This window comes from Onychostruthus taczanowskii, unplaced genomic scaffold (genome assembly GCF_017590055.1).
Source record: "Onychostruthus taczanowskii isolate IOZ18803 unplaced genomic scaffold, ASM1759005v1 scaffold12, whole genome shotgun sequence".
Taxonomy (NCBI): Eukaryota; Metazoa; Chordata; class Aves; order Passeriformes; family Passeridae; genus Onychostruthus; species Onychostruthus taczanowskii.
In genome coordinates, this window is record NW_024498351.1 from 9787793 (window position 1) to 9813277 (window position 25485).

Consider the following 25485-nt stretch of genomic DNA (forward strand, 5'->3'; position numbering starts at 1 on the left):
CATAAGCAGAAAAATATGGTATTAGCTATGAAAAATGAGTTTACTGTCAGTTGGATAGTTTGGATTCTGTACAAGTCCTTGGAGAGAGCAACAGCACAGGATTTTTGATCAGCTCTTCGCAGGATTTTGCGAGTTGTAACTTGCATGAAAAGATCCTCATTTACAGAGTTCCACTAAGGCTACCTGATTACTCTGGGTGACATATAAAGGCTGTAAAGCATCTTCCTGTACATGCCAGCTAGAAATAGATACCAGAGCAAGTGATGAGCTGAGCAATTTCAGGACAAGGATGAAAACAGGAACTAGACCAGATCCAATCTGTAAAGTAAATGATTAACACGAGCACTTTTGGTAGGCGACTGTTTCATCCTGTGACTAGCTGAATTCTGATTCCTAAAATCAACACAGCAGAACAGAGGGTGTTGGGCTAATGTCTCTGTTTACTTACATTATAATCACACTTATTCAATGCATGGTTAATGACTAAGCACACAGTGTATCTATAAAGCCCAAGGACACAAGGTACCAAGGTTCTGCTTCACTGTTACTTTGGAGCCTAATGTACTTCATATCAGTTTGATTGGATGGCTTCTCACAAGTCTCCAAAACAGAACAAGATTTAATTACTCTTGCTTTTAATCTAGGGAAGCTACTATTCCATCTCAACATAACTTGAAGACTTGTAGCAAAATGTATTGTGGAGATTACGTGAGTATAATTATTTATTCTCTGAAATCTTCCAAAACGTTTCATTCCTCTTGAGTTGTCATCATGTGTTGGTATCCATTTCCCTTCACTGGTAGAAATTAATCTTAGGCGAAGATAATTTATCTGTGATTTGGGTCTAATCTTGGTGTTTCTTAGATATATATCTGAAGTGTCTGAAACAAAGACTAAAATAAAAAGAATTATCAGTTCCTGTCTCATAATTCTAGACCTTTCAAGAAAAAGCAATGCAAGCCTCCTTGTGAGGACCTTTAAGGCAGATTTTCCATGCTCACACTAAGCTGCTACTACCCAACCGTATAAAAGATAAAAATGGGAATCTTTCAGAAGATGCCTATTTCTGGCACTATTTTGATGGGGTTATAATTTGACAAGACCATCATAACAGCATAAAGTAACTAAATAGCTTTATCATTTACGAAAATTTGTTTTGTTCATAGCGTGAAAAATATTTTAAAGTAAAAAAATGCTACCTCTACAAGAGCCACAACACAAGAACAGTTATCAGTGATTTTTTCCCCATCAAAAAGCTGCACAATATTTTAAATGGCTTCACTAGCGCTCTTTGAGGAAAAAAATGTTTCAATGAAATTTTAAATCTCCATTCTGGAAAGTGGTGGAGTTACTATATCTTGACAACAAAATATCAAATTTCTCTCTGTACCTGGCATACTGATCATCATGTTCTCTAAGGATTTTGTTTCAATTATTATTGGTATGAATAATGATTCATTCCTTCCAAAGGCTTCTTACATGTACAGTCCCAACTTACAAATCAATATGGACTCTTCTAAAGGATAAATATTTTTTCCTTTCTTATTTTAAGTATAATTGACTAATTATTCCAATCTTTCTATTCTGATAAAATTATATCACACATATTTGCTTTTCTAAAGTGATTGCTATTGAATCATGATTAGTAATATATTTGGTTTTCTGCAATTTGGAATCTTGCATCCTTTACTAGACAGTTAAGAACTTAAAAGATATTTCCTTCTTAGTTTCTTTTTTTTTTCTTTTAATTACAGTTAGAATTCGTAATCTATTCCTGATAATTTAAGGAAGACAGAACAAATACTATACCTTAAAAAGGTAGATTTGTGTCTGTTGTAGAAGACAAGGAAGACAGTTTCTTTTCTTCTACTGATTTATTGCAACCAATTATGTTTAAATAATGACACTGTATCTGTATATAATATGTTGTCCTGATATTAATGGTAGTACCTTATAAAATAACTTCGAGAAGAAATTATTTAAATTCATTACAATTGGTAATTATTATATTTGCAATAATTCAGTATTTTGATAGCATTATAAAGAAAATCTAATAGATGAGACAATTTTTAACTGGCAGATGTTTGCAATGGTATAAGGCTTAATATAAAGTAACTATTACATATTAGCCTAATGAACTACTTGAGCAGAAGGGACACAGGTTTCTAATTATGATACACTGAATTACACCAAAATACCCCAGAATAAATGGTTTTAATGTAAACTCTTTATCCCCTCTTCTCCTAAACATAAAAGGCACACTGATAAACGCTTTGTTTTTTCATAATCACAGAGACACGAGAGCAGAGAAGCAACTGTAGACAAATGGGGACCATATCAGTCCCAGGAAAGACAGGAAATCTGACTCCAGGCTTTCTCTGAAAAGTATTGGGATGGATTCCCAGGTTAGGTGAATTTTTACTCTTTATTCCAATTTCCATGTGTTATGGAATGGAAAGGGAGAGAAATTAGGTATTCTTATGAACTAGATCACTGGATCCTAGGAACAGCCTTCCCTTCTGAGGCATCCAGACAGAATGGGGACATGGGGACAGAGCTGCATGTAAACATTCTCCCCTAAATGCTGCTGGTATTTCAAGAGCAATTTGGTCATGGAGCACTGGCAGTTTTCTTTGAAGAGACTCAGCAACAGAATAGCAGAAAAATCACTCTAGCAAGCCTTAATCAATAAAACAGGGCTTATACAGGACTGAGTGGTGAGACCGTAGCATGCATTTCTTCTCTACTCTTCTTAAACGCTACTCTAGATTGCAAAGAAGTCCTCTAAGTACACTTTGGACTTCGGGATATTTTTCAAGAAATTCCAGAACATTGAATATATCATTAATTCAGAAGCATAAGAAAAACAAACAAAAAAAACAAACAAAAAAAAAAGCAGCATTGCTTTCAAAATGTGCTTTTTTTCTTTAAGATGATCTTCTTTATATTTTATGCTGCCCATATCAGTAATTACATACATTATCTGTAAGCAATCAGGATGGAGTCCTTCAAGATCAAGAATGAGATATACAAACTGTTAACAGCAACAGCCCTGCCAGATTCAGCAATTCAAGGCATCATCCTTATCAGAGATTACATACAAAAAACACCACAAAACAAAAAATACCCTATAATACATGCCACAGGTAAAACTACCAGAAATTAGAGAAGATGACATCTGTGACCTCTCTGAAATACATACACAGAGAGATGGAAGGTTTTGGAGAATGAATTTTCCAAGTTTAGAAGTATCCCTTCCAGTTACTGTATCATATATTATTGAAATTAAATGAAACACATACAATAAACTCACAACAAATACTCATGGAATTTTTATTTAATAAAGTTGCACTCAAATGATATCTTTGGAAAAGTATAGCTAGCTCATAGCATGTGGTTAGCTAATAAAGAAAACATTTTATTTTAGGAGACATCCCCTATGGGAAATATTCAGACAAAGGAGTCTGACTTGATTTGTTATCAGCAGAATGACTTACTGAACAAATATTATTAGAAGGTTGTTCATACTTCAGAATTCTTTCCATCACAAGACTGAATTGCCTCAGGTTTGCACATCATAACTTGATAAAAGCAGCCTCACCTTTCACTGATACTTTTGTTGAACTGCTTATGAATTAGTAACAGCTTTTACTGACCATTCTTGCTTTTGCAAAGAAAGAAGGTAAATTCCAAGTATCATTTTCCAGAACCATTATAAATTTTTCAGACCCTTTCCAATCTTTTTCATTGTTTGATTCATTCCACCAACATTACACAAAGCTGTTCTGTCTGCTCAGCTTAATTTGGAATGAGTTTCTTACAGGAGAGTTAAAAGAATATGTACAAAACCAGAGATACTTATACTATAAGTAGACAGATCTGTGGTTTTGAACATGAGGGTATCCTGAGATCAGAGATAAGATTAAATATCTTAATATAAAAAATTATTGAATCACCTTTGGGGATTTACTTGCTTATACTTTGACACTTGTGAGAAAAAAAAAAGCAAAATGTTTTTGATTTTTTCCTTCTGAAAAACAGATATCCCCTTCACCAGGATGCTGCAGTGGAAAGACAGCATGAAAACCATTCTTCTATGTTCACATACAGCAGTTTGTCTACATTAACCCACAAAAAGGCTAAATTGCTCTTGGAAATTACTTTTCTCTGATGCTTTTTGAAGACATTCTTTGTAATGCAGAAAAGTCTGTCGCACTGAATACTAATCTTGCAATGAGAGCTCCAGCAAAATGATGACTATGTTGTGAGGGATGCTAGAAGCCAGATATCAAAATTAAATTGTACAATTCTTTACATTTTTTCAGTAACTATAGACATTTCCCCCTTCTTCAGAAAGTTTGGCTCCATTTGTGTATATTCATCAATCCACCTGTTCCTAGCTCTAACTTTGAACTTTATAATGAATTTCAATCATATTGGTAGAGGAATGCAATCTCTTCTGAAGTTTTGTGGAAACACTGTTCGGTGAGGGAACTAAATTCTATTATGAGTTTAAAAATAAAGCAGTTGGAACTCAACAGTCATTTATTCCATTGGCCTAGCACTAGCCAAATAACACATCCAGACTTTGGACTCAGTCATGGGACTGAGTCATATTTTACTTAGCCAGTGGTTGTCTCAGAAAGGACCCCATGGCTTGTTCCTAGAGGAACAAGGAGAGGAAATGAACTGCAAGTACATAGGGAAACTGAGACAAAAAAAATCAGGGGAAAAAACCCAATTGTTTTTATCTGCAGTGTTCACAGAACAAGTTGACACTCAGAGCATAACACAAGTTCCTTTTTCACTCAATCCCACACTACTGAGACTAATGGCTGTTTGATAATGTTGACTTATTTTGAAATTTTTATTGGAGAAATTCCTGTTAATTTCTTTATTTGAAAAAAATTATAGAATTGTTAGATTGAATAGCGAGTGGGTAGGCCACCCACCCCAGTCTTTGCTCATTAAGGGTAGGAACCAAAAGCTCCCTGAAATCAAAAATACTTTCATTGATGCTATCTGTGAAACTAAGAAAAATCTGTCACAATAAGAATATTAAACAGTGCAAAAATGTCCCTGCTCTTTTCCACTTGCAAAAATATTTCTGTCACTTTGTCACAATTTGTTTTACTGGTGTGGATGGGTTGGAGAGCATTGTATTTAGAGAAATGATATTCAGTGAACATGAACTTCTTCTGACATCACCAAGACAACCACAATGCAATTTTCACTTCTGTGCATTTAACTTTGCCATGAAGAGCAGTTTCTGCTCATCCCTGCAGTGAACCATCTTAAGGCATGCAGAAGAAAAAACATGAGATCATACTGGTAATTTTCCTATGCTCTCCAGAGCTTAGGGAAGCAAATGATGTTGCAGAAGTAAAACAGAATTGGCCATAGATGCAAAACTGGTCATCCTGATGTCAGAGTCCAGTACTCTCTCACTAGGTTCTTTCAGATATTTCAGCCATAGAGGCTGTAATGTATAATATCAAGTTAAGTGATTTTACACAGGTTTTCCTAGCAGAGTAATACAAAATGTGCTGAAAACATAACACAGATGTAATACAGATGAGATCTGCATTACTACCTTTCATGACATTCATGACATGCTCTCTGCTGCACTGCTGGCCATCATGGGTAAGGAATTTATGGGTTTAAGTCAGCTGACTTTAATTATTTCCAAGTTATTTTGCTACCTTTTTAGTATTTATACTCTGTGTTGGACTTAGACAGGTATCCACTCCCCTCATGCTCATCTGGCCAAGTCAAGAAGACATTCACACACTTTTAGTGAAGTCATATGTAAACATTCATACCACCAGTTCATCCTCTCAAATGTTGATAGCTACACTCAGTCTGCTTTGTGCTGAGCTAAAATAAGCTCTTTGCACCAGCTGTGATTGGCCACATACTGCCTTTTTCCCTGAGCTCCACGGGCACACTGCTCCTGCTCAGCTCCACTGAGCTTTCTTCAGTTACAGGGGTCAATCACAGCCGACTTCAGTGGGAATGAAGTGAGAGAGCAGTACATGTAACTAGACTCAGATGTTCAACCAAGCCTAAAAAATGCCTTGCTTCAAAACAGGGCAGTAGATATTCTCTAGCCAAAAATAACAGGAAGGAACAATCTAGTCATATGTAGCTGCCTGTTCCCTGATCAAAACCCAATCTGTTGAAGTTTCATTCAGTAGTGGCATTCAGAAATGCCTCTACTTCTCTGCTCCCTCAGTTTCTGCAGTGATGAACATTGCTGCTAACTAGACATTTCCTAGGCATATTTAGGCAGGGCAAGCCTGTATGATTTTTAAGAAAACATGATTTTACACCTTGGGCCCTAGGTTCTCAAAGCAGAACCCCAGCTTTCCTACAACAACATTGTTTCGATATATTTCCTTAACTATTTGAGTTATTTTGAGCAAAAAAACATTGTAAGCACAGATGCTTCCAAAGTATGACAAGATTGTAACAAACCTTAGCAAAACAAAACGCCTGCCCCAATGTTCAAGTTCATGTCTCAGTACAGGAGATTACTCTAAGTCTTGCTCAACAACTACAAACGATACCACCTTTCCTTCTCCCCAGATACACCAAAGAGCATTAGAGTGATCATTTTCTCAGAAAAGCAAACCTCCTGAATTTTTCCATTACTTTAGAAGCAAGGTTTTATTTCTCACCTGCTATGTAGCATCTTGTTGCCAGAGGACAGAAGTGCTGTGTCCCAAATGCAGGCTCACTTCCTGACGCGCAAACACCAATTCACACACCGAGTGAATTTTTTAATTCTAGTTTGCACAAGGGAATGAGCTAAATGGTAAGCCACAAAAGACAACTACCTGATCATCAGACCTTCACAGAGCTAATAGATTTCAACAAACAGAAACATAGCATTCATTGGTTACAAATTACATAATTTTTTGTTAATTAGTAGTCAAACCCTACCTTACCCCACCCTGTTCCTACCTTCACTTGGTGGGTTTAAAGCAGTGATCAAATGTATCAAAAAATGGTGTCTTCCTTCTCAGCTAACATACACAATCTTTCTTTGGTGCTTTTTAATTCCTCTGCTTAGATTTCAAGCCAGGCAAGAGTGATTAGTGGCCATGCACAAAATGTCTGCGTATGCCATCATATGTGAAGGCACAATGTACAAAAGACTTTCACGTATATTTAAAGCAAGAAAATTAATTAATTAGCATAATTCATGTAAGCCCTGATTCTAGGAAGCACGTGTAACAATATGCCACTCATACTTATAAAATATATCCCATATTTCTTTGAAATGTAAACATGAAGTTAATGGTGTCATTTTAATCTGATGTACTGACTGGGTTCAAGAATCGTCATAAAAGAATCTTTATATTTGGTATGTCAGATAAAGCAGACAGTATTCTCAGGCGAACTAAAGTGGTTAACCAGAAGACAGAGCTAAGTATCTGCCAAACTCAGTTATTTTCTTCAGTTTGTACTGGTCTGTGATTCTATTAAATTTAGTTCTTTTTATTCTTCACAAATTTCTTAGAATAAGAAAAAATACATGAAATAAAGTATCACTGAGAACGAGCTGACAATTTAATCAGTTACAAAGCAACTAGAAAAATTGCATTGTCTTCTGCATGGCAATCTCAAAACTATCTCGCTTGGCAGTAACATCACTGCTTTAATAAATCACCAGGTTGGTAAGTAACCTATGGATCTCATTCATCATTTTCTCATTAGTCCTTTCAAATTACAAATACCATGAGGAATAAATATTGAAGACTGTCAGGGATACCATGGATTAAATTTGAAATATGAAATATTTTTTAAATAGGTTGGCAAAGTGATTTACATTTTAAGGTAAATCCTCACCATTTTTTTCCTATTCAGGCCCAACTCATGCTAGGGGCAACTTCCTCCAATATGGTCTGTCTTCCTATGGTCAACTGCAAGTTCTGTTTCATAAATTAAAAACTCCACATCCTTCCTGCTCCTCATGGAGCAAAGAAAATTTAAATTATGATTACAGGTTTGCAGCAGAATAAGGTATATCATGTTAAAAATATAAACACCTCAATTAAAGTCTGCTTTTTTCTTTTGTAGACACAAGGAACAATTTTTCCTGCTCCAAATTTTAACCCTATAATGGATGCCCAGTTGCTAGGAGGAGCCCTACAGGGAATTAGTGAGTATCTTGACTGATTCTAACACAAATTTCCTCTCTTTCAGAAAGCTCTCATAAAGTATAAGGCAAAATACAAACTCATAAAATTGTTGCCACCTATCTGCAGATTTTTCAAGGAATCACAGTAAGACACACTGATGATGTCCAAATAAATCATGTGCATTTACAGGAACTAAGAGTTGATCAAGATTAAACTAAAATCCATACCAATACTTACAGTAATGAACACTGCATTGAGAAAACAAGAAAAACAGAATTCTGTGTTGCATCACTAGAGTGAGGGCTAAGAAATGAAAGAATTTTAGTTGTGACTTCAACAATTAAGTGCTACCAAGTTCTGCTAAGTCTCTTTTTCAGTCATAAATAAAAACAAATGGAATAGAAAGTTTAAAGAATTCATTATCTTTTCTGGTTTTGCTTTCAGTGTTGGTTCCAAAAAACTTTTGTTCACAAAAGGAATTTTTCTCAGTTCAGATTTTTAAAGTTTTCCTATTCAACCTTGTTGGTATTGCTGAGGGTAAAAATATTGATCTATATTTTTTTTGTAAATCTGAAATGTTTTCCTCACTTTAAAATTGCTCTCTGTATCATAGCTTTTATACCCCTTAGGCTTTTCACAAGACTGTACAGCACCAGATCTTGCATGCTGTTTTCAATTTCTTTAACGAAAATGTAAGGATTCAGATTTAATGTCAAATGAACCACAATAAGCATTATTCATCAAGGGGAATCTGAAGTGTCTTTATGACGAAAACTGGCTTCAGATTAAAAGTTTTAAATATCTCCCTACACTTCAAAGAGTACCTTTAAGATAATGTCGCTAAAATATGAACTATTTTAATGTTGTTAATATACAAAAATATAAACATTATATTCTTCATTTAATACTCTAAGTACAAGTACATGATATTCTTCATTTACCTGCCTATCAAAGTACATGGAACAAAGTTGTAATTTAAAGGACAATTGACAAAATAAACAGTTCATCATCAGATAAGGTAAAGTCACCATATCCTTTACAGGCACTGACACTGACCCTTAATCCTGCACATGGCATTCATTCTTATGAGGATGTTCAGTCACCTCTGCTGTTCCAGTGATACTACACAAGTTTCATAATATTTCCTATATCTGGATCCTTCACAGTTTTTACTATAGAGACTATGTAAGCTGTAAAGATTTCTAATGATAACTATTTTCTGAAAAGTAAAAAGAAATTGTTATGTACAGTATCCCAACCGTTGGGATGCAAAAACAATTTTAAAACTCCAACATAATTTTCTGAATATGCTATTATTTTTCATAAGCAATAATACAGATTCATTATAGAAGTTTACTAGTATGTTCTACCTATCAAGCAAACCATCATAGGTAACCTTCAACAAAATGCCCTCTGGAGTAAAATACTGTATTTTAAAACTTCATACAGTTCCTCTGAAATACTAACTTCGAGTTTTTCAACAAATGGTCTAACAAATTTATCATCCTCATAAAACAGATCCCTAATTCTTAAATGACAATTTAATCAATAGCAATAAAACATACCAGTATGACTTCCAATGCTCAGCCACAAATCCTGCTACTGAGCCTGGTTCTGAATCCTTGAAAGCCCCTGTTTTATTGATGCTTTCAAATCCACTGAGCTTGTGAGAGGTGATGATGCATCTGGTAATAACAGACTGCTTCACCTTTTGATGGTATTACACCAGCAAGTGCAAGACCAACAAGCACAGAAATCTAACTGATTGGTAAATATTAGCAGGATATCAGTATCTTGATCAGTTTTTCAAAAAATTAGTGTTCTTAAACAAAACACAAGCAATCACAAATGTAAGTAATTAGCACCACTTTGTTAATTTAGAGCCTGTGTCATTTCCTTTTCAGGTTGTGAAAAGGATGTGTTGATTGAAATCCTAACTCAGCGTTGCAACTCCCAGCGGCTCATGATTGCCGAGGCATACAGAGACATGTATGGCAGGGTAGGACAGAAACACTTTGTACTTTTATTACTTCTTTCTCTCCTCTCTCCTGTGCAGCTGTCAGCCCTTCTCTCAGGTCACTCACTGGAACCACAAGCCTGTCAGACAGCTGGCTGGCACAACAGGCTGGCACACAAATTTGCTCACTAGCTAATGATAACCTCTGATGGTATCACATTGTCATTTCTACAGCAGAAGTGCTGTCCGCCACAGAGTTAGAAAAGGACAAGAAAAGTTCCTTCTTCTACAGGCCATTCTTCTCTATTGCCCAACCTAAAATATCTGAACAGACTTATTTCTTCCTTTATGTGCTTTTGGGGGGTTTTGAAATACATTTTTCAAGTTTTTGGAATAAATAATAAAATAGTATTGTAACCAAAGAAAAACACCACAAAAAGAGTTATAGGCTTTTTATCTTACATAGTGATTAATGTTCACATCTCAAGCACTGACAGTCTGACACTTCATATAGTCCCATCTGTACAGTAAGAACTATAGTCATCTGAGCTGCTTAATGTTAAAGTTATTATCTTTGAAAGGTGTTTAAAATTTAAGACAAAGTTATTGTTAAAAAACTGTATTTTATCTATACTTACTGTATATAACAATTTTTGTTATCCAAGTTCTTAAACATACACAGAGATAGAGATCCTCATTTTATTTCCAGATCTACTGTTGCTAACCAACTAACTTTGGGAGAGTTGCAGTGCCTGCATTTTCCTTAGTTGCTACAGCTATATAAGGACAAAAATAACAGTAACACCCCTTGAAAAATCATTGTGAAAGTCATGAAAAGTACAGTGTAAAACTAGATACTATTTAAGTTGACTAGACATGCCCTTGCCCTGAAAGAAGGCAGACAAACACTTTGAAGAAAACTGGATTTTGTTCTTTTCCTGAAGCCTGTAAAACTAAGGACTCACTGGAAAATTCCTTCAAGGCCATTGTCCTTGAATCAATCAGCATGATTGAGAACAATGAGTTTGCACAAACGCTACCACAGAGCCATCTCCCTTAATTAGGGTTAACTAGAAATGGTTCATTGAAAAACCTCCACATTATGTGGTGCTTTTACACCTCCAGTTCATTAACCAGCAGAATACGTTTGGGGGCCAAGAAGTTTTCTAAAGACAATCTTTGTGCCAACTCTATACTAAAAAAAACCTCAAAACCGCTGACCCCTGAATAAGCTCAAACACACACTTACTGTACTAGAGCTGGAGAAAAAGAGCTGGATTTAATCAGTGTAGTAGGTTGATTTTGTGTTGTTACTCATCTCCAGGAGATCAATGACTTCATTTGGACTGTTAAGAAAAATGAAACACACAATAATCATATTTTAGACATAGCCTTGAATGAATAAGTATATTTTATAGAGACCATAAAAGAACAATAACTGAATCACAGCTATCCACCTTCCAGAGACCGTGACAGTGACAGAAATCAGGACCTAAATTATTAAACCTGTTTTTTTCTATTATGATGCATTTATTAGGTTACCAGCACACATGCAAACTATACAAGTTCAGTGTTTAGCCATACAATACTCCTAAGTTTTAATGTTACTTATAGCAAACTAAAGTATGTCAAGCTACCCAAAGGTGCCTGTGACATGAAGCACCCAAGCCCATTCTTCCCAAGTGCTTGTTTATCTCCACCACTGGACAGTCCTTCTCTACTCCATCCATAGCAGTTGGCTGGTTTGTTTTAAACTTTTCTCTACAGTGTATCAACTGGACCTATCACTTTAACAAGGGAAAATGTTTTAAAATAGTAATGTCATGTTTTTAGCTTTAATTTCTGCTCTCTGATACATAAAGATGATCTAGAGATAATACAGTATCACAATAAAGCCTTAGCAAATGTCCTTCAGGAATGCAATTATTTCATATTCACAGAGAACAATTATTGACTTGCTTGCCACAAAGCTAATTGGCTCTTCTTTTCAAAACAAAAATGTAAACAAATCAATAAGTCCCCATGAAAACAAATATTACCTTTAAATTCATACCTCTTTCAGCCATGAGTTAACATGAAGTGCTATAAAGGCAGTGGACACAGACCTAATGTCCTAGAAAAAAAAAAGCCGAAGAAAACCTCAGATGTCCTTTTTAAGAATCTCAGTCTCTAAAATTATGAATAATAATAGAAGGGAAAAGCAAGAAAACTGTTTTCATATTCTAGCAATGGGGTACAGAATACTCTAAAAATCATGGAACATACTCCAATATACCCATAATTTTAATTCAAATGAATTCATTAATCACTGGTTACACTTCACAGTGCAAGATTCATCATGATACTCTTGACAGTTTCTAAAAAAACCCCACCAAGAATGTGGTATCTTGCATTGAATTGCTCCAGTTTGTGCTTTGAAAGATAATTTAGTACACATCGCACTTCCCCGGCTGCAATTTGCCCCACTGGTTATATTGCACTGAACAAATGCACCACTTGGCAAGCCCAGTTTATGAGTGGCAAATATCACAGGACAGAGAAGAGACGTGGCAAGGCAACAGCTGTTTTAACCTCATCAGTTCAATTTATGGTAAACCTGTTGGCCCAATCCTTTTCCCTCTTTATTTCACTTCAGTCTGCTCAATTTGGTAGCCACTATGCCCATTCATTAGACAAATGTAAACTGAGACATTAGAAGGCAATATAAAAAAAAAAAAAATTAGAGATCTGAACTAGCTGCATGATTGAGACAGAAGTTTTAAGATTCCTTCTTACAATTAGCCTCCAAGGATTACTTACAGCAAAGATGATTAGGAAATTAAAATAATGACAACTTAGAATTGTCTTTTCTTATTTCCAATACTTCCCTTCGTTCTGATTGCAGGAGTAATTTTTAAGTAGTATCCATTTTTATTATTAATCCATTTTCCCACAGGCATGTCATCAGAAGTAAAATGCCTTAATGAATTAATTTCCATGCCATGTGCGATTTAGTGGCTGTCAAATGAATCCAAAGTGCATTCACCAAAGACTGTATGTTTCTCCATCATAAATTTAATTTTTAATATGCATATGTCTTCCTTCACTGCTACTCTAGCTATTAAATTAATTGTATTCAGAAACATATTAAAATCAAAGTACAGGCCTGAAAAAATACAGCTCTGGAATCACACTCGTTTGTAAAATGGGAACTGTTTCTGGCATGCCTTTCAATTCAGACAGACTAGAACATCTTACAGGTGTCTAGTGCTGCACACAAAATATTTTTAAAAAAGGACTGCACAAGTGTCCTCAATCAAAAACAGTAGCTAGTAGTAACTTAACAAGCTCTTGGCATTTGCAGTATTTTGAAGGATGCTACTAGGAATGGAGAATGGAGAGGAAACACTAATCCATTACTCAGCTATCTGGCAAGAAAGAACTGAGAAATATGAGGAGGAAAAAGAGGGTTCCATATTATTAATCCAGCATCTATCAAATTCAGTTTGAATGTAACATATACATAACCTCCCAGCTATCCAAAGCTGATATTTTTATGTACTAGGAGCAATAGAGATGATTTTTCTTAAATTATTCACATGTTAACACTGAAAAAAATCAAAAGAAACCACCTGTGTTTTATGAGCTTGATATTCCAAAGGTGCTTACCTCTCTCAGATTCACACAGGGAGTAGGGTAAGGGAAGCTACAGACACTCTGCTGTGATATCCAGTTTTCCAAGACTTTAAGTAATAGCTGCACTTAAATATCTGCATTTTCTTCTCTGTTCTAATGAACTGAAAACCAACAATCCATTGCAGCCTACTGGCTTGTGCCCCTATGCTCATCTTGCTCATACTGGTAGAACAAGCACGTACTACTTAAAAGTTTTTTTGGTTTTTTGGGTTTTTTTACTTAATTTTAGCTAGAATTCATCTTTGACAGTTCATCCTAAATCAGTTACAGAGAAAACTACTAATAATTTTTAAGTTGCCTTACTAAAGTGTAAAGTATCTCTATAGTCATATAGAGATAATCCTGTCTGTGCACTCTCTTTTTCTTTTCAAGGATCTGATAACAGACCTAAAAGAGAATCTCTCTCATCACTTTAAAGAAGTTATGGTTGGCTTGATGTACCCACCAGCATCTTATGATGCCCATGAGCTTTGGCATGCCTTGAAGGTAATCTTCATATTCAGAATTGCTTATAGTTACAGTCATTAATTAGAATACTAAACATTTTTTTTTACATTAATTGATTGATAAGCAACTGATAGTTAGTACACTGGTGTAGTGTACTATCACTTAGTCCATCAGTGTGCTAAAGCCAGCATAAATAATATCCTTGTCATGGAGCATATACAACCCATTTAACACCCATGATAAACTCAGAAAATGAAGAAATATTTATACAGGCAAATGTAAGGTACTGGTTTTTGCAAGCATTTATGTATGCTACAAACCAAATTTACTTCCACAGCCAGTGCCATGCACTTAAGTCCACCTCTCTAAAGACCAATACTTCTTTAGCAGAAGGTCTTTGCACAAACACTTACAAATTACTCCGTGACAAAGCGTCACAGCGTACTGCACAGTTGAGAGGGCCATGACACACAGAGTATCACCATACAAGTTCAGAAGACTTTAAGCATACACCCATACAGAGTACCACCATACCTCATCTGAAAGTGTCTGGCACCTACCTATACAGAATGACATCATCCACTTCAAAAGGTCACAAGCATCAACCCTTTTTTGCTCTTTAGTCCAGCCTTTTATACTCCTCACCTTACATGCATTGCATCTGTGTGTCCTTTGGTGGTTGGTCAGTGCCCCTGGGCACTCCATGGCTCATTGCTGTCAGTGCTGCTCACCTGCTGCTCACAGCTGTGCCCACTGGGGATGGGCAGCCCATGTGGCCCCACTCCCAATCATCACAAACTGTGTGTCTACAATAAAGTAACTCCATTAAAACAGAACTGATTTCCCATTTTGAAGGAAATGCTTCCTTTTCTTCCCTGGATCTGAGACTGCAATCCTCACACAACTGAAGTTTGTGAACAAAAACATTTTTTCAAATATCAGGCCATTTCTGGTAAAATTCATTCCCAGAGGGCATTGTGGAGACCAAAAGCACAACTTAGTTCATAGAGGACTTCAATATATTCTTTGAAACCAGGTTGGCTGTTCACTATTGAAAATAATTTTTCTCAGGAAATTCCTGAATTACCAACTCCTAAAAGACAGGAAGTCATATCAAAGTTCAACACTGGTTTCCTTTTCTTTCCATGAATATTTGCTGCTGTCTGCTGTCACAAGCAAGACAGAGATTACAAGACTTTGGGCAAGAAGATTTATCTTGCCAATTTTGAGAATTCTGCCACCCCCAAAAAAAAGTTAATAGGTTTTTTTTGTTCTTCAGACACTTAAATCTTTAGAAGTATTGGTATGTCTTTATTATAGTTGGCATTAAAAGGATTGTGAAATATCATCACTAACAAAGGAATCATGTCTTTCATTAGCATTATTCACAAAATTGCCAAAGTTTATTTTTTCCTTAATGTGTATCAAACTTGAACTGTCTTACAGTACTCTATCTTGACCTGGATTCATATGGCCAAGGTAAAAAAAAACAGCCCATGTGTATCTATGGGCTCTAATGTTCTCCCTTTATCCCAAATGCAGAATAGTCATTAACACTATCCATGAGCATATCAAAAGCAGCATATGCACCACATCTTATGTCAATTGAAGTTTATAAAATTAATTCAAACCCTGTGGGAAAATACAGTGATTTGCAGCACTGCATGTACTCCATGATGCTTTCCTTTAATACCAAGTTCTATGCTAGATATTACAGACTACAGCATTCCTAAATAAATTATTTAAAAAAAAAGAAGATGATAAGAAGAGAGAAGACTAACATAATACCTATGCTCATGTCTACCTCAGATTTCCTGAACACTTGCTAGGGATGTATGCTCAATTGTTGCATCTGATTTCTTTCAGCAAACAAAAATTCTTACTAAAGTTCCAAAATTATTCCCATTATGTTTCTGTCAACATTAGTCTTGCTTCATTTCCCACTTGCTAAGGTACATGCTGAAAGTCAGATTTAGAAATATATTTGAAATATATTAATTTGAGCAGGTAGATTATGCAAAAGTACACTACAGAAACTGCTATTATTTTGTTATTTCTGATAAGGACGGCATTGCTTTCTTTTAAAAACTGGGGTTTCTACTACACAACATTTTTTCATATTTACTTCTTTCCATATAGGGAATAGACACAGAAGAAAAATGCCTGATTGACATATTAGCCTCAAGATCAAATATGGAGATCTTCCAGATGAAAGAAGCCTACCTAATGCGTAAGCTTTTTTACCAAGTGCAGAGTAGCAGCTGTACTATGTGTGTTCTGGAGGTATTAGCAAACAGAGGAACAGAACTACAAAAATACAGTACAGACCAGCACAGACTGGCTCCCTTTCCACATCTTCTCCCATACCTACATACAAAAAGCTGAAGCAATGTGGTGGGTGGGCAAGTCAGTGGGGACAGTGGCTGAGGGCCTCCAGCAGGGCCAGATGGATGTGCCAGCCCCAGAGCCAGGTCCCTGTAGAACCTGCCCAGGTTACACTGGAATAGAGTAAGCCTATTTATCCTTTGATTGATAATCTTCGTTTGTACCATTCAGAGCATGTTCATTTGTGATTTTAGATTATATGTTTTTGGTTTAATCTAGAATATAATACTGATCTTCAACAAGATATCAATTCTGAGACTTCAGGGCACTTCAGAGATACACTCATGAACCTCGCTCAGGTACTGCAATAACAAGAACCATGACTAACATTTCTAAAAGATTCATAATGACTTTCAATAGTATTTGATAAGTTTTGCATTTTAAGGTGACTGTGATTAAAGCTAGTTCAATAGGGCTGCACTTTTAAACAAGAAACAGGAGGGAAGCTGATGAAGAAGAGAAACTGAATTCCTTAATCTATTCTGACTTAGACTTTGGATATCAGATGGAAGCAAAGGTAAACAGATTATTCTATAAATTCCCATTGGTATTCACCTGCTGACCCTTTGCTCCATCTGTCTCATCTCAAAATGAGTCTACTTGCATGTACAAGTGTGATTGTAATTCTTAAAAGTGTATGTTTTCTCCATTATCAGAATACATGATAAACAAGTCAAACATTATGTGAAAATAGAGATATATTTACATTTGACTAAGAAATAAAGAATTAAAGAATTCACTGCTTAAAATATAATGCTCTTTGTGCTATTATATATGCTAAACCACAAAATGCTAGCACAGAAGCAAAGGAAATATCACTTTTACATACCAACTTGTGTCCGTAGTTTATACAACAGAGTGGTCATCCTTGTCATTCTCATTGCAGTTACTGGGCTCATTATCTTTAAAATCTTCTGTAAACCAGAGTAACAAATAATAAAGGACTGCCATGGGATAACAGCATACATAAGGTGTATCTGTACTTTTAAATATGTGCATGTCTAGGGAAAAACTTCTTACACAAATTTGAAGTAACAGTAGGCTTCACTGAAGTTAAAAAGACAGAAGTTTCAAAAATAGAAGCTATAAACAGAAAATATTTTTCTCATGCTGGATGTTTTGTCCCTAATAATGAAATTTTTTTCCTTGCTTAAAACTGAAGAGCAACCTCACTTAAGCGACCTCACTTCTCATAATTATTAAAACCATGGGACATACTTTACCCATCAAATGAACCAAATTTAAAGTAATCTCTGATTATACATTACTAGACCTAATTTTCTTAAACCCCAGCAGGTATTGATAAAGAAGCCTAAAATCAGCAATTTCATGGCTAACAAAATCTGCTATTTCACTCAAGATAAGGAAGAGTTGCAGGAAATTTCAACTTGGCTCAGTTATACTGAACTTCTGAAGATTTTTAGTCAAATCACTCATGCTTGCATATCATCTTATATTAAAACACAGTGGTATTTCATTAAAACATACCCTTTCTAGTTCTATAACCATGCAACATTTCCAGTGCATCCTTTAATGCTTTTTTGCAGAAAACCTCTGCTTTGATTTCTATTAAATCAGACTACTGAGAGAAAACTGACACATGCTCCACATTTGCACAGCAAACTATTCAATTGCTATAGTATTGTATTTACGGTTTTCATGTACAACCTGAGGCAGATTAGAAGTTATAGGTTATGGTCCTTCCTAAAGAAATTAACAGAGTTTAAAAAGTTTCAAATTCAGGCTAATTAATATTCTAGTCTGAGACAAACAGATTTTATTCTAATTCTCTTTTTTTGGGTATTAATTGAAATATGATAATTTTCTACAATTTAAAACATAATTATAAAATGTTACTGGAGAAAATGGACATTTCACTCATGCAGAGTATTATTAGAGTTATTTTATTGTACACTGCCCTGTCTTTATTCCCCTGTTTTCTTGTGTATGTAATTTTATGCAACCATTCCATCACAACTCATTTCAGATAATTTATCCTACTACTAGAAATTTCACTGAGTGAAATTATCACCATTTAATTAACATGTAAATTAGCATTTTTAACAAAAAAGAACTACAAATAAGTCATTCTACAAGCTCACAGCCAATACCTAATTTTAATCCTTCCCTTCATATATAAGGTAACATGACTGTAAATTTTAAACAAAATTGCTTCAAGCACATATTATTAAGGCAGTAAATACATGAGCTTCAGATTCTTAAGAGTTCTGCAAACAAGGCTGATTTGTACTCTTACAAGATGACTATGGTTATAAAAGCAATTCCAAAAGTAGGTGCTCTTCTCTTTTTCTGACTGTATAATTCAGACCATAGTCTCTTTACTTAAGAATTTAGCTTGGTTTGTGTAACTGAAAAGCTATTAAATGTATGGAAAAAAAGGGAACTATTCTTTTGGGTTTGTGTATCAAAGTTGTCATCAAAGAAACCATTTCCTAACCCTGGATCTTAATTTTAGACAATGATTATGAGCAAGCAAAATCTCTATTAGTTGATGATCTTGCTCCTATGGTTTGCGCAGAAGAAAAATACATTGAGAAAAGATTTTTCTGGTAATATGAATATTGATAAGAACTAATCAGTGAATGGCAGATGTTACTCTTATCCTTGTTTTCCCCTCAGAGTTACATATCAGAGTAAACAATATAACATCCATAATTCTGAAAATAGAAGTGGGATTGTGTCGGTCAGGTAAAAAGTTATTTAAAATAGGACTAAAAATGGGATAGGTTTATCTACTTCCCCCACTTCTTCCTCACACAAGACTGTTTTCATTCCAGAATTCCTCTTATTAAAGAAAACTAAGACATAATGTGACATCTTGAAGATATTGTCCACATTTGCAAATTCAACCATGCAATATACTGATTCAACCTAAAGGCCTATATTTGTTACCTCAAGAAATCCAACACAGCTTCATACAGAGAACTTTATATTCCTACAGTGGTTTAGGATCTAACTTTTGAAGAATTGATATCTCTTTTTTCCCTCAGGGAACAAGGATGGAAGGATATGCAGACCCTTCTACAGCTGCTCAGGATGCAATGGTAAATATGCTCAGATGTGAAGTTCTCAAACATTAAAAAAAAAAAAAAAAAAAAAAAAAAAAAAAAAAAAAAAAAGGACTTACTTTAAATATTTTGCTTTTTTTTTTTTTTCAATTTTTCTGATATATTAGATTCTATGGGAAGCATGTCAGCAGAAGACAGGCGAACACAAAAACATGCTGCAAATGATTCTCTGCAACAGGAGTCAGCAGCAGCTGTGGATGGGTAATCCAGCAGTTCAGCTGTTTGCATACAGAGTGTAAAGGAAAAATGGGACTCGCTGAGAAAGCCATGCTCTGCATACCAAGACAGTCAGTGTGCAGCAGGTCATTAGCCTGAAACCAAGTGTGAACTGTTGGGGCTCTCAGACTTGCACTGATGTGAATGGGTATTTGGAAGTAATAAAAAACTGAAGTTTGCCCGATGACTACTCACAGCTGTAGACAGAACAGACAGGCATCAGGATGCCTAGTAACCCAGAGAACAATGTATGACCAAAGAAAGGCAAAAGTTACAGCTGCACTGAGTCTACACATGACACAACAGGATGGGGGAGATTTTTTTTTTTAACTATTTTATTCATTTTTCCTAAGCAACTCTTATGAGGGAAAACACCTAGGGAGAGCTGGATGGAATATTTTCAGCAAATGCTTGCATGTGAAAACACATTACTTTGTTGAAGCTTTTCCCCAGAAGTTTCACAGAAGTTTTTATGAGAGGACTTCATTGTTCACACCTGTTTTCCAGTAACGAACAGAAACACAAGGGCCATTTTTACTTAAAATAGAAAATCAGATACAGCTACAGATTGCTGTGAAATTTATGTGAGCTTATCCAAATCTTCCTTTGTAGAAAATAAACCTATTTCACCTGGTGGCAAGTTTGAGTTTCTGCTCTGCAGTAGAAAAACAGTCTGTCTGCTGACAAGTTTATCATTGTGCAGCCAGCTGTATTTCTTAAGACAACTTCCAACAGTAGCTTAGAACTACTTTGCTGTCATGGATCAACAAATTCATCCAGCTGATGATGACAGGATTAACACACCTGCTCTATGTTCTGCTCTCTTCCTGACATCTGAGGGCCCTGCCTGCACTGTAGTCCTCCATAAGTTTTGTAGTCAGCAGAAAAAGAATTTTCCTCCTTCCGTAATGGAGAAAGCACACCCTGGACATTTGGGTGTCTGCGTATCTGCACCTTGCAGCGAGTGTGGGCGTCACGTGAGTCCTGGCTCCTTGCCACAACCCAGGAGTCGTGCCAGTTTCAGCCGAGCCAAGCAAGGAAGTTGTTTTACCAGCAGGACATTCTTCCGAGTGTCACAAACAGACGTTGCTAGATATGTGGCATGCATTCATTTCATACTGTAGGCTGAAGAGCCCAGGGGAAAATGTCCTACAAGCCAGGTTTCAGGCTACTCATTTAGGTTGCCTGACGTGGGCAATATAAACACTTTGAAACACTGAGAATAATAAGGGTAAAAAATAAACTCAACAGTTATAGTACTGGGGAGAAGCAAGGAAAAAAAAAAAACACAAAAAAGCAAGTTGACCATTATTAATGAACTAGAATAAAACAAGGTTTTTTTCCACCCCTCCCCCCCAAGTTTTCCAGGAGTTCCAAAATATCTCTGGGCAAGACATAGTCGACGCCATTAATGAATGTTACGATGGATACTTTCAAGAATTACTGGTTGCAATAGGTAATGTAAATATATTCTTTTTACTAGCAGCAATCTCGTAATAAATTCTAGTATATCATCTCTTGTGCATCAAGAATACTATTTTTCTGATAATTTATCCACTTTAATCTCCTATATTGTGCAATTAAATTTTCAGAGATAATTAGAAAAGAATGTTTTAACTACTTTCTCGTGTTAGTGTAAATCTAAAAATGTATCTATGCAGCACTAGCTTCTGCCTGAGCAGAACTAGTATCTACTTTATTTGATAATAAATTTTGTGTGATAACTGCATTTCCAACTGATTTTACATATTAAATAACCAGATATGTTTTCAGGACTTTGGTGGTATATAAATAAGTTTCAAGCTTTATGTACATTTATCTTTCTTTTATAGAGTAAGGATAAAAATATTTCTACAAATATGACATGTGAGTGTATTCACTGATATTTAATAGGCCTTTTGATGTAACAGCAAACCACCACCAAACTTTCAAAATTATAAATATAGTTGTATTAGTAAATATTGGTAGCTTAATTTTAACCTGAGACATGGACAGCACTACCCAGCCTTTTATTTCAAGGAGCCCAAACACTAAAGAAATTATTTTATAATAATCTTCTGTTTACCTGTTGCAATTCTCCCCTCCTAGTTCTCTGCATTCGTGACAAGCCTTCCTACTTTGCTTACAGGCTTTATAATGCAATTCATGTAAGTAGTCATTCTACTTCACATTTCATAAAAATAAGCTTCCCTATATTTTTTTTGTTTCTTTGTTTGTTTGATTATTCTAAAACAAGTACTTACAAATCAGTCTCTTCAATATTTAAGGTTTGACCACGTGTTTTAAAACTGTTGGTACCTACATAAATTTCAAAGCAGTAGTGCCTAGGCAACTTAGCAGTAGAAGTGCCTAAGCAATAGAACTAAAAGTTTAAGTATTTAGATACCTTAAAATTATCTGTCTGGTAACTGTCAATTTTTTTTTAATTGAAGACTTTTTTTCTATGCATGGAAACTCCTCCTGCTGTGCAGAACTCAATGTGCATTATTCTTACTACATAACATTTTGTCTGTAAATATTTAATAAGTATGGCTAAAACTTAAATAATAAATTAATGTTACATGAAGACAAATGCTTATATTTCTTTGTAGCACTTCATGCAGATTCTTTTATTCTTTGTAGAAGTGCTAATTTCTTTTGACTTTTCATTGCCACTAGATGTCCCCATTCTTCACAGAATTATATTATGAAAATTTATTTCGAAACAGTTAAAATAAAACACATCTGAACGAAAGGTATGTAAATTCTAAAGCTATGGTTAAAAATCTCACAGAATTCATATGAGGCAGCATTTTTGTGAAATAGATTACTGGCCTCATTATAGTTTGAATGGACTCCACAACAACAGTCACAACTGCTACTCACAAACTGAATTCCTAGGAATATTGAAAAAAGTTTGTCATATTTTCCCTTCTTAGAAGTTTCAGTGCATGGATAAATCACTGGCATATAGGGACACCCTGTTATAAAGTTACATGAATTCTATTATTTGAGTACATGAAAACTCAGTAGAATAAAACCCTTAGACTCCTTTAACATCTAGGATACCTTTACGGGTATACCTTATATATGCTATATACTTATATATCCTATATGGGTATATCTTGTCTTTATCTATTAAACATTTATACGAGCTTACACAGATGGGCAAACACATATTATGCAAATATCAAGTTTCCTCTCATTTTCTTCTTTCATTTTAGGACTTTGGGTTTCACAATAAAACAGTTATTAGGATTCTCATTGCCAGGAGTGAGATAGACTTGATGAACATCCGGCAGCGATACAAAGAGAGATATGGGAAATCACTCTTCCATGACATTAAAGTAAGTTTTTACAAACTTCTGCATTTATTCAGCACTGGTACCACACAGACTGTACCACTCTGTTTATCCATTTGGTTTAAAACAAAACAAACAAAAAAGCAAGATGTAAAAACAGTATCACATTTTCAGTGCCTCAGTTTGATTTGAATGAGAAATTAATTCTCAACTCACTCTCTGTGATTTTATCCCTCCCCAATGCAAGATGTGTTTATAAACAGGGCATGACAGTGTGTGCTGAACAAGAGTTTGTATGAATGGTTTCTACACTAATTGAGAACATCTTATCTCATGTTGATCTGTAAGGCTAGGCTGGTACCACTTTTGTGCAAAACTGGAGTAAATATCTGGTTTTATCCTTGTGCTTAGATAGTACCTACACAAACCCTGTTCCTCTTGTACTCCTGGTCTGCATCTTGAAAGAAAACTTTGAATCTGTTTAATTGTACAGAAAAATGTCTCTTGCTAAGACACTACCTTTTTTATGTCACTATAATCCAACTGCAAGATATGCAGCAACTTTACAAAATTGGTCATGAATTTTTGGTATTGAACTTGAGAATTAGTAAACAGATTTGATCCAGCCTTTCAAAGACAGTTTCTAAGTGCCCAAGAAACCAAAGGCCATAACAAGTGAAATTAAAATAAAAAAACTCAGCCTAGAACCATTATGAAAACAATGCAGTATTTTATAAAACCTTACAGTAGTCTAGTCCTTGTCACACACCAAAAAAAGAAAAATTCAGAAAAAGTACAGTCAAAGAAATATATTGGTTTTGTTTTTTTTTTTTTCCTTGCAGCATTTTGCTTCAGGGCATTACGAGAGTGCTTTACTTGCTATCTGTGCTGGTGATACAGAAGATTATTAAGAAGATGTACTCTGAAAGCTGTGAAAACCTATTTTAAATAGAAATTATTGAAGCTATATGAAATGCACTAACTGTAAGAGATCCCTATTTTACAACAAAAAAAAAGCAAAATCAGTAATGTACATTTGCTAATATTAAATCTTTCTTGAGACAGGAAAAAATGTTGGCAGGAACATGGTTTTATTCCTAGTTCTAATTAATATTTCTGATTTTATGATTAATGAAAATTAACGGAGCAAGTGTAAAATGACTCCCCGCAGGCTTTTGTTTATTATTTAGTGTCACAACACCCCAAACATTCATCAACAGGCTCTGGAAGAATTCATTCACTTTCACACTAGAGAAAATATTTTGCTTTATTTACTTTTAGCAAGATTTCCTCCTTTAAGGAAATTTTTTCTTGTCTTTCCTACTTCTTATATCTCATATTTTATGCTCTTCATCATTGCTGTTTTAGTTACAACCACACTAAGCATCTGCCCCCATCTACTATCACTGTCAGAGGGCTTTCGTATTCTCTTTTACTTAGATTACATACTTAATGGCCTTTCCCCTATTCTGCTTGAAACAAAAGTAAAAATCAGAATCAAGTACTCCATGCACTGGAAAACCTGGAAGACGAAGCACTACTTAACTCTAAGCAGAGAAGTTCCAGAGGATTAAACTCTGAATTCCATTTTTACCCATCTCATTTTAAACATCCATGGAATATTGACCTTCAGAGCACGGAGGTATATCCAGACTGCTCTAGGTGGCAGAACTGACTGCCTGTGGGTGACACTGCCCCCCGAGCGAGGCTGAAGGGCGCGGCGCTCCCTGGAGCAGCCGCGGACAATCCGCCACAGCAGCCGGAGACCGCGGCTCCCGCAGCGACGAGCAGAGGCGGCAGAGCCCGGCCTCGAGTCCTCGCCCCACGGAACAACGTGACGCTGCCTGGAATACGCCGGGGCTGTTCAGGGCATGCTATGCTGGACGTAGTATTCCCTGTCAGCCTCTTATGGAAACACAAGGGAGGGAAAGTGTGGTAGCGTTCACTAAAACATCTGCCCGTGGCTTTTCTCCGCCGCCACAAGGTGTCCAACTGGACACGGGCGCTCCGGATGTTCTTACAGAGGCACTTTCTGCAGGTGCAGTCCGTGTGACTGAACAGAGCACTGCTGCAGAAAGGCACAAATACCTGCTTGCTTTTGTGCCCTTGGCGCCTGTCGCTTCCCTCAGCCTCTGGAAATAGCGCTAATTACAGCACATCTGGCTTCACTGCAAATACTGACATCGTGCTACAAATATGTTGATTTATAATAAACTTAAAATTTCTTTCCAACCTCTCTTGAGTTTGACTCATTTCCAAACACTTCGGGAGGATAATAAGCCAGAACT

General features: G+C 35.7%; 1 protein-coding gene across 1 annotated transcript; it reads left to right on the forward strand.

Annotated features, from left to right (window-relative positions):
* Positions 1-690: 690 nt before the first annotated feature.
* ANXA10 (annexin A10) lies at positions 691-25429 on the forward strand. The gene is made up of 12 exons (XM_041427844.1): positions 691-708; positions 8086-8167; positions 10052-10146; positions 14152-14265; positions 16366-16456; positions 16831-16910; positions 19623-19676; positions 19808-19901; positions 21277-21372; positions 22005-22063; positions 23120-23242; positions 24040-25429. Exons 1-12 carry the CDS (start codon positions 691-693, stop codon positions 24106-24108), a joined length of 975 nt encoding a protein of 324 aa, XP_041283778.1. The 3' UTR covers positions 24109-25429.
* The last annotated feature ends 56 nt before the right edge of the window (positions 25430-25485 follow it).

Coding starts and splice junctions, on each gene's coding strand:
- ANXA10 (XM_041427844.1), top strand. Junction 16,911..19,622: donor CACTCATGAACCTCGCTCAG/GTACTGCAATAA, acceptor TTTTTCCCTCAG/GGAACAAGGATGGAAGGATA. Junction 22,064..23,119: donor GGCTTTATAATGCAATTCAT/GTAAGTAGTCAT, acceptor CTTTCATTTTAG/GACTTTGGGTTTCACAATAA.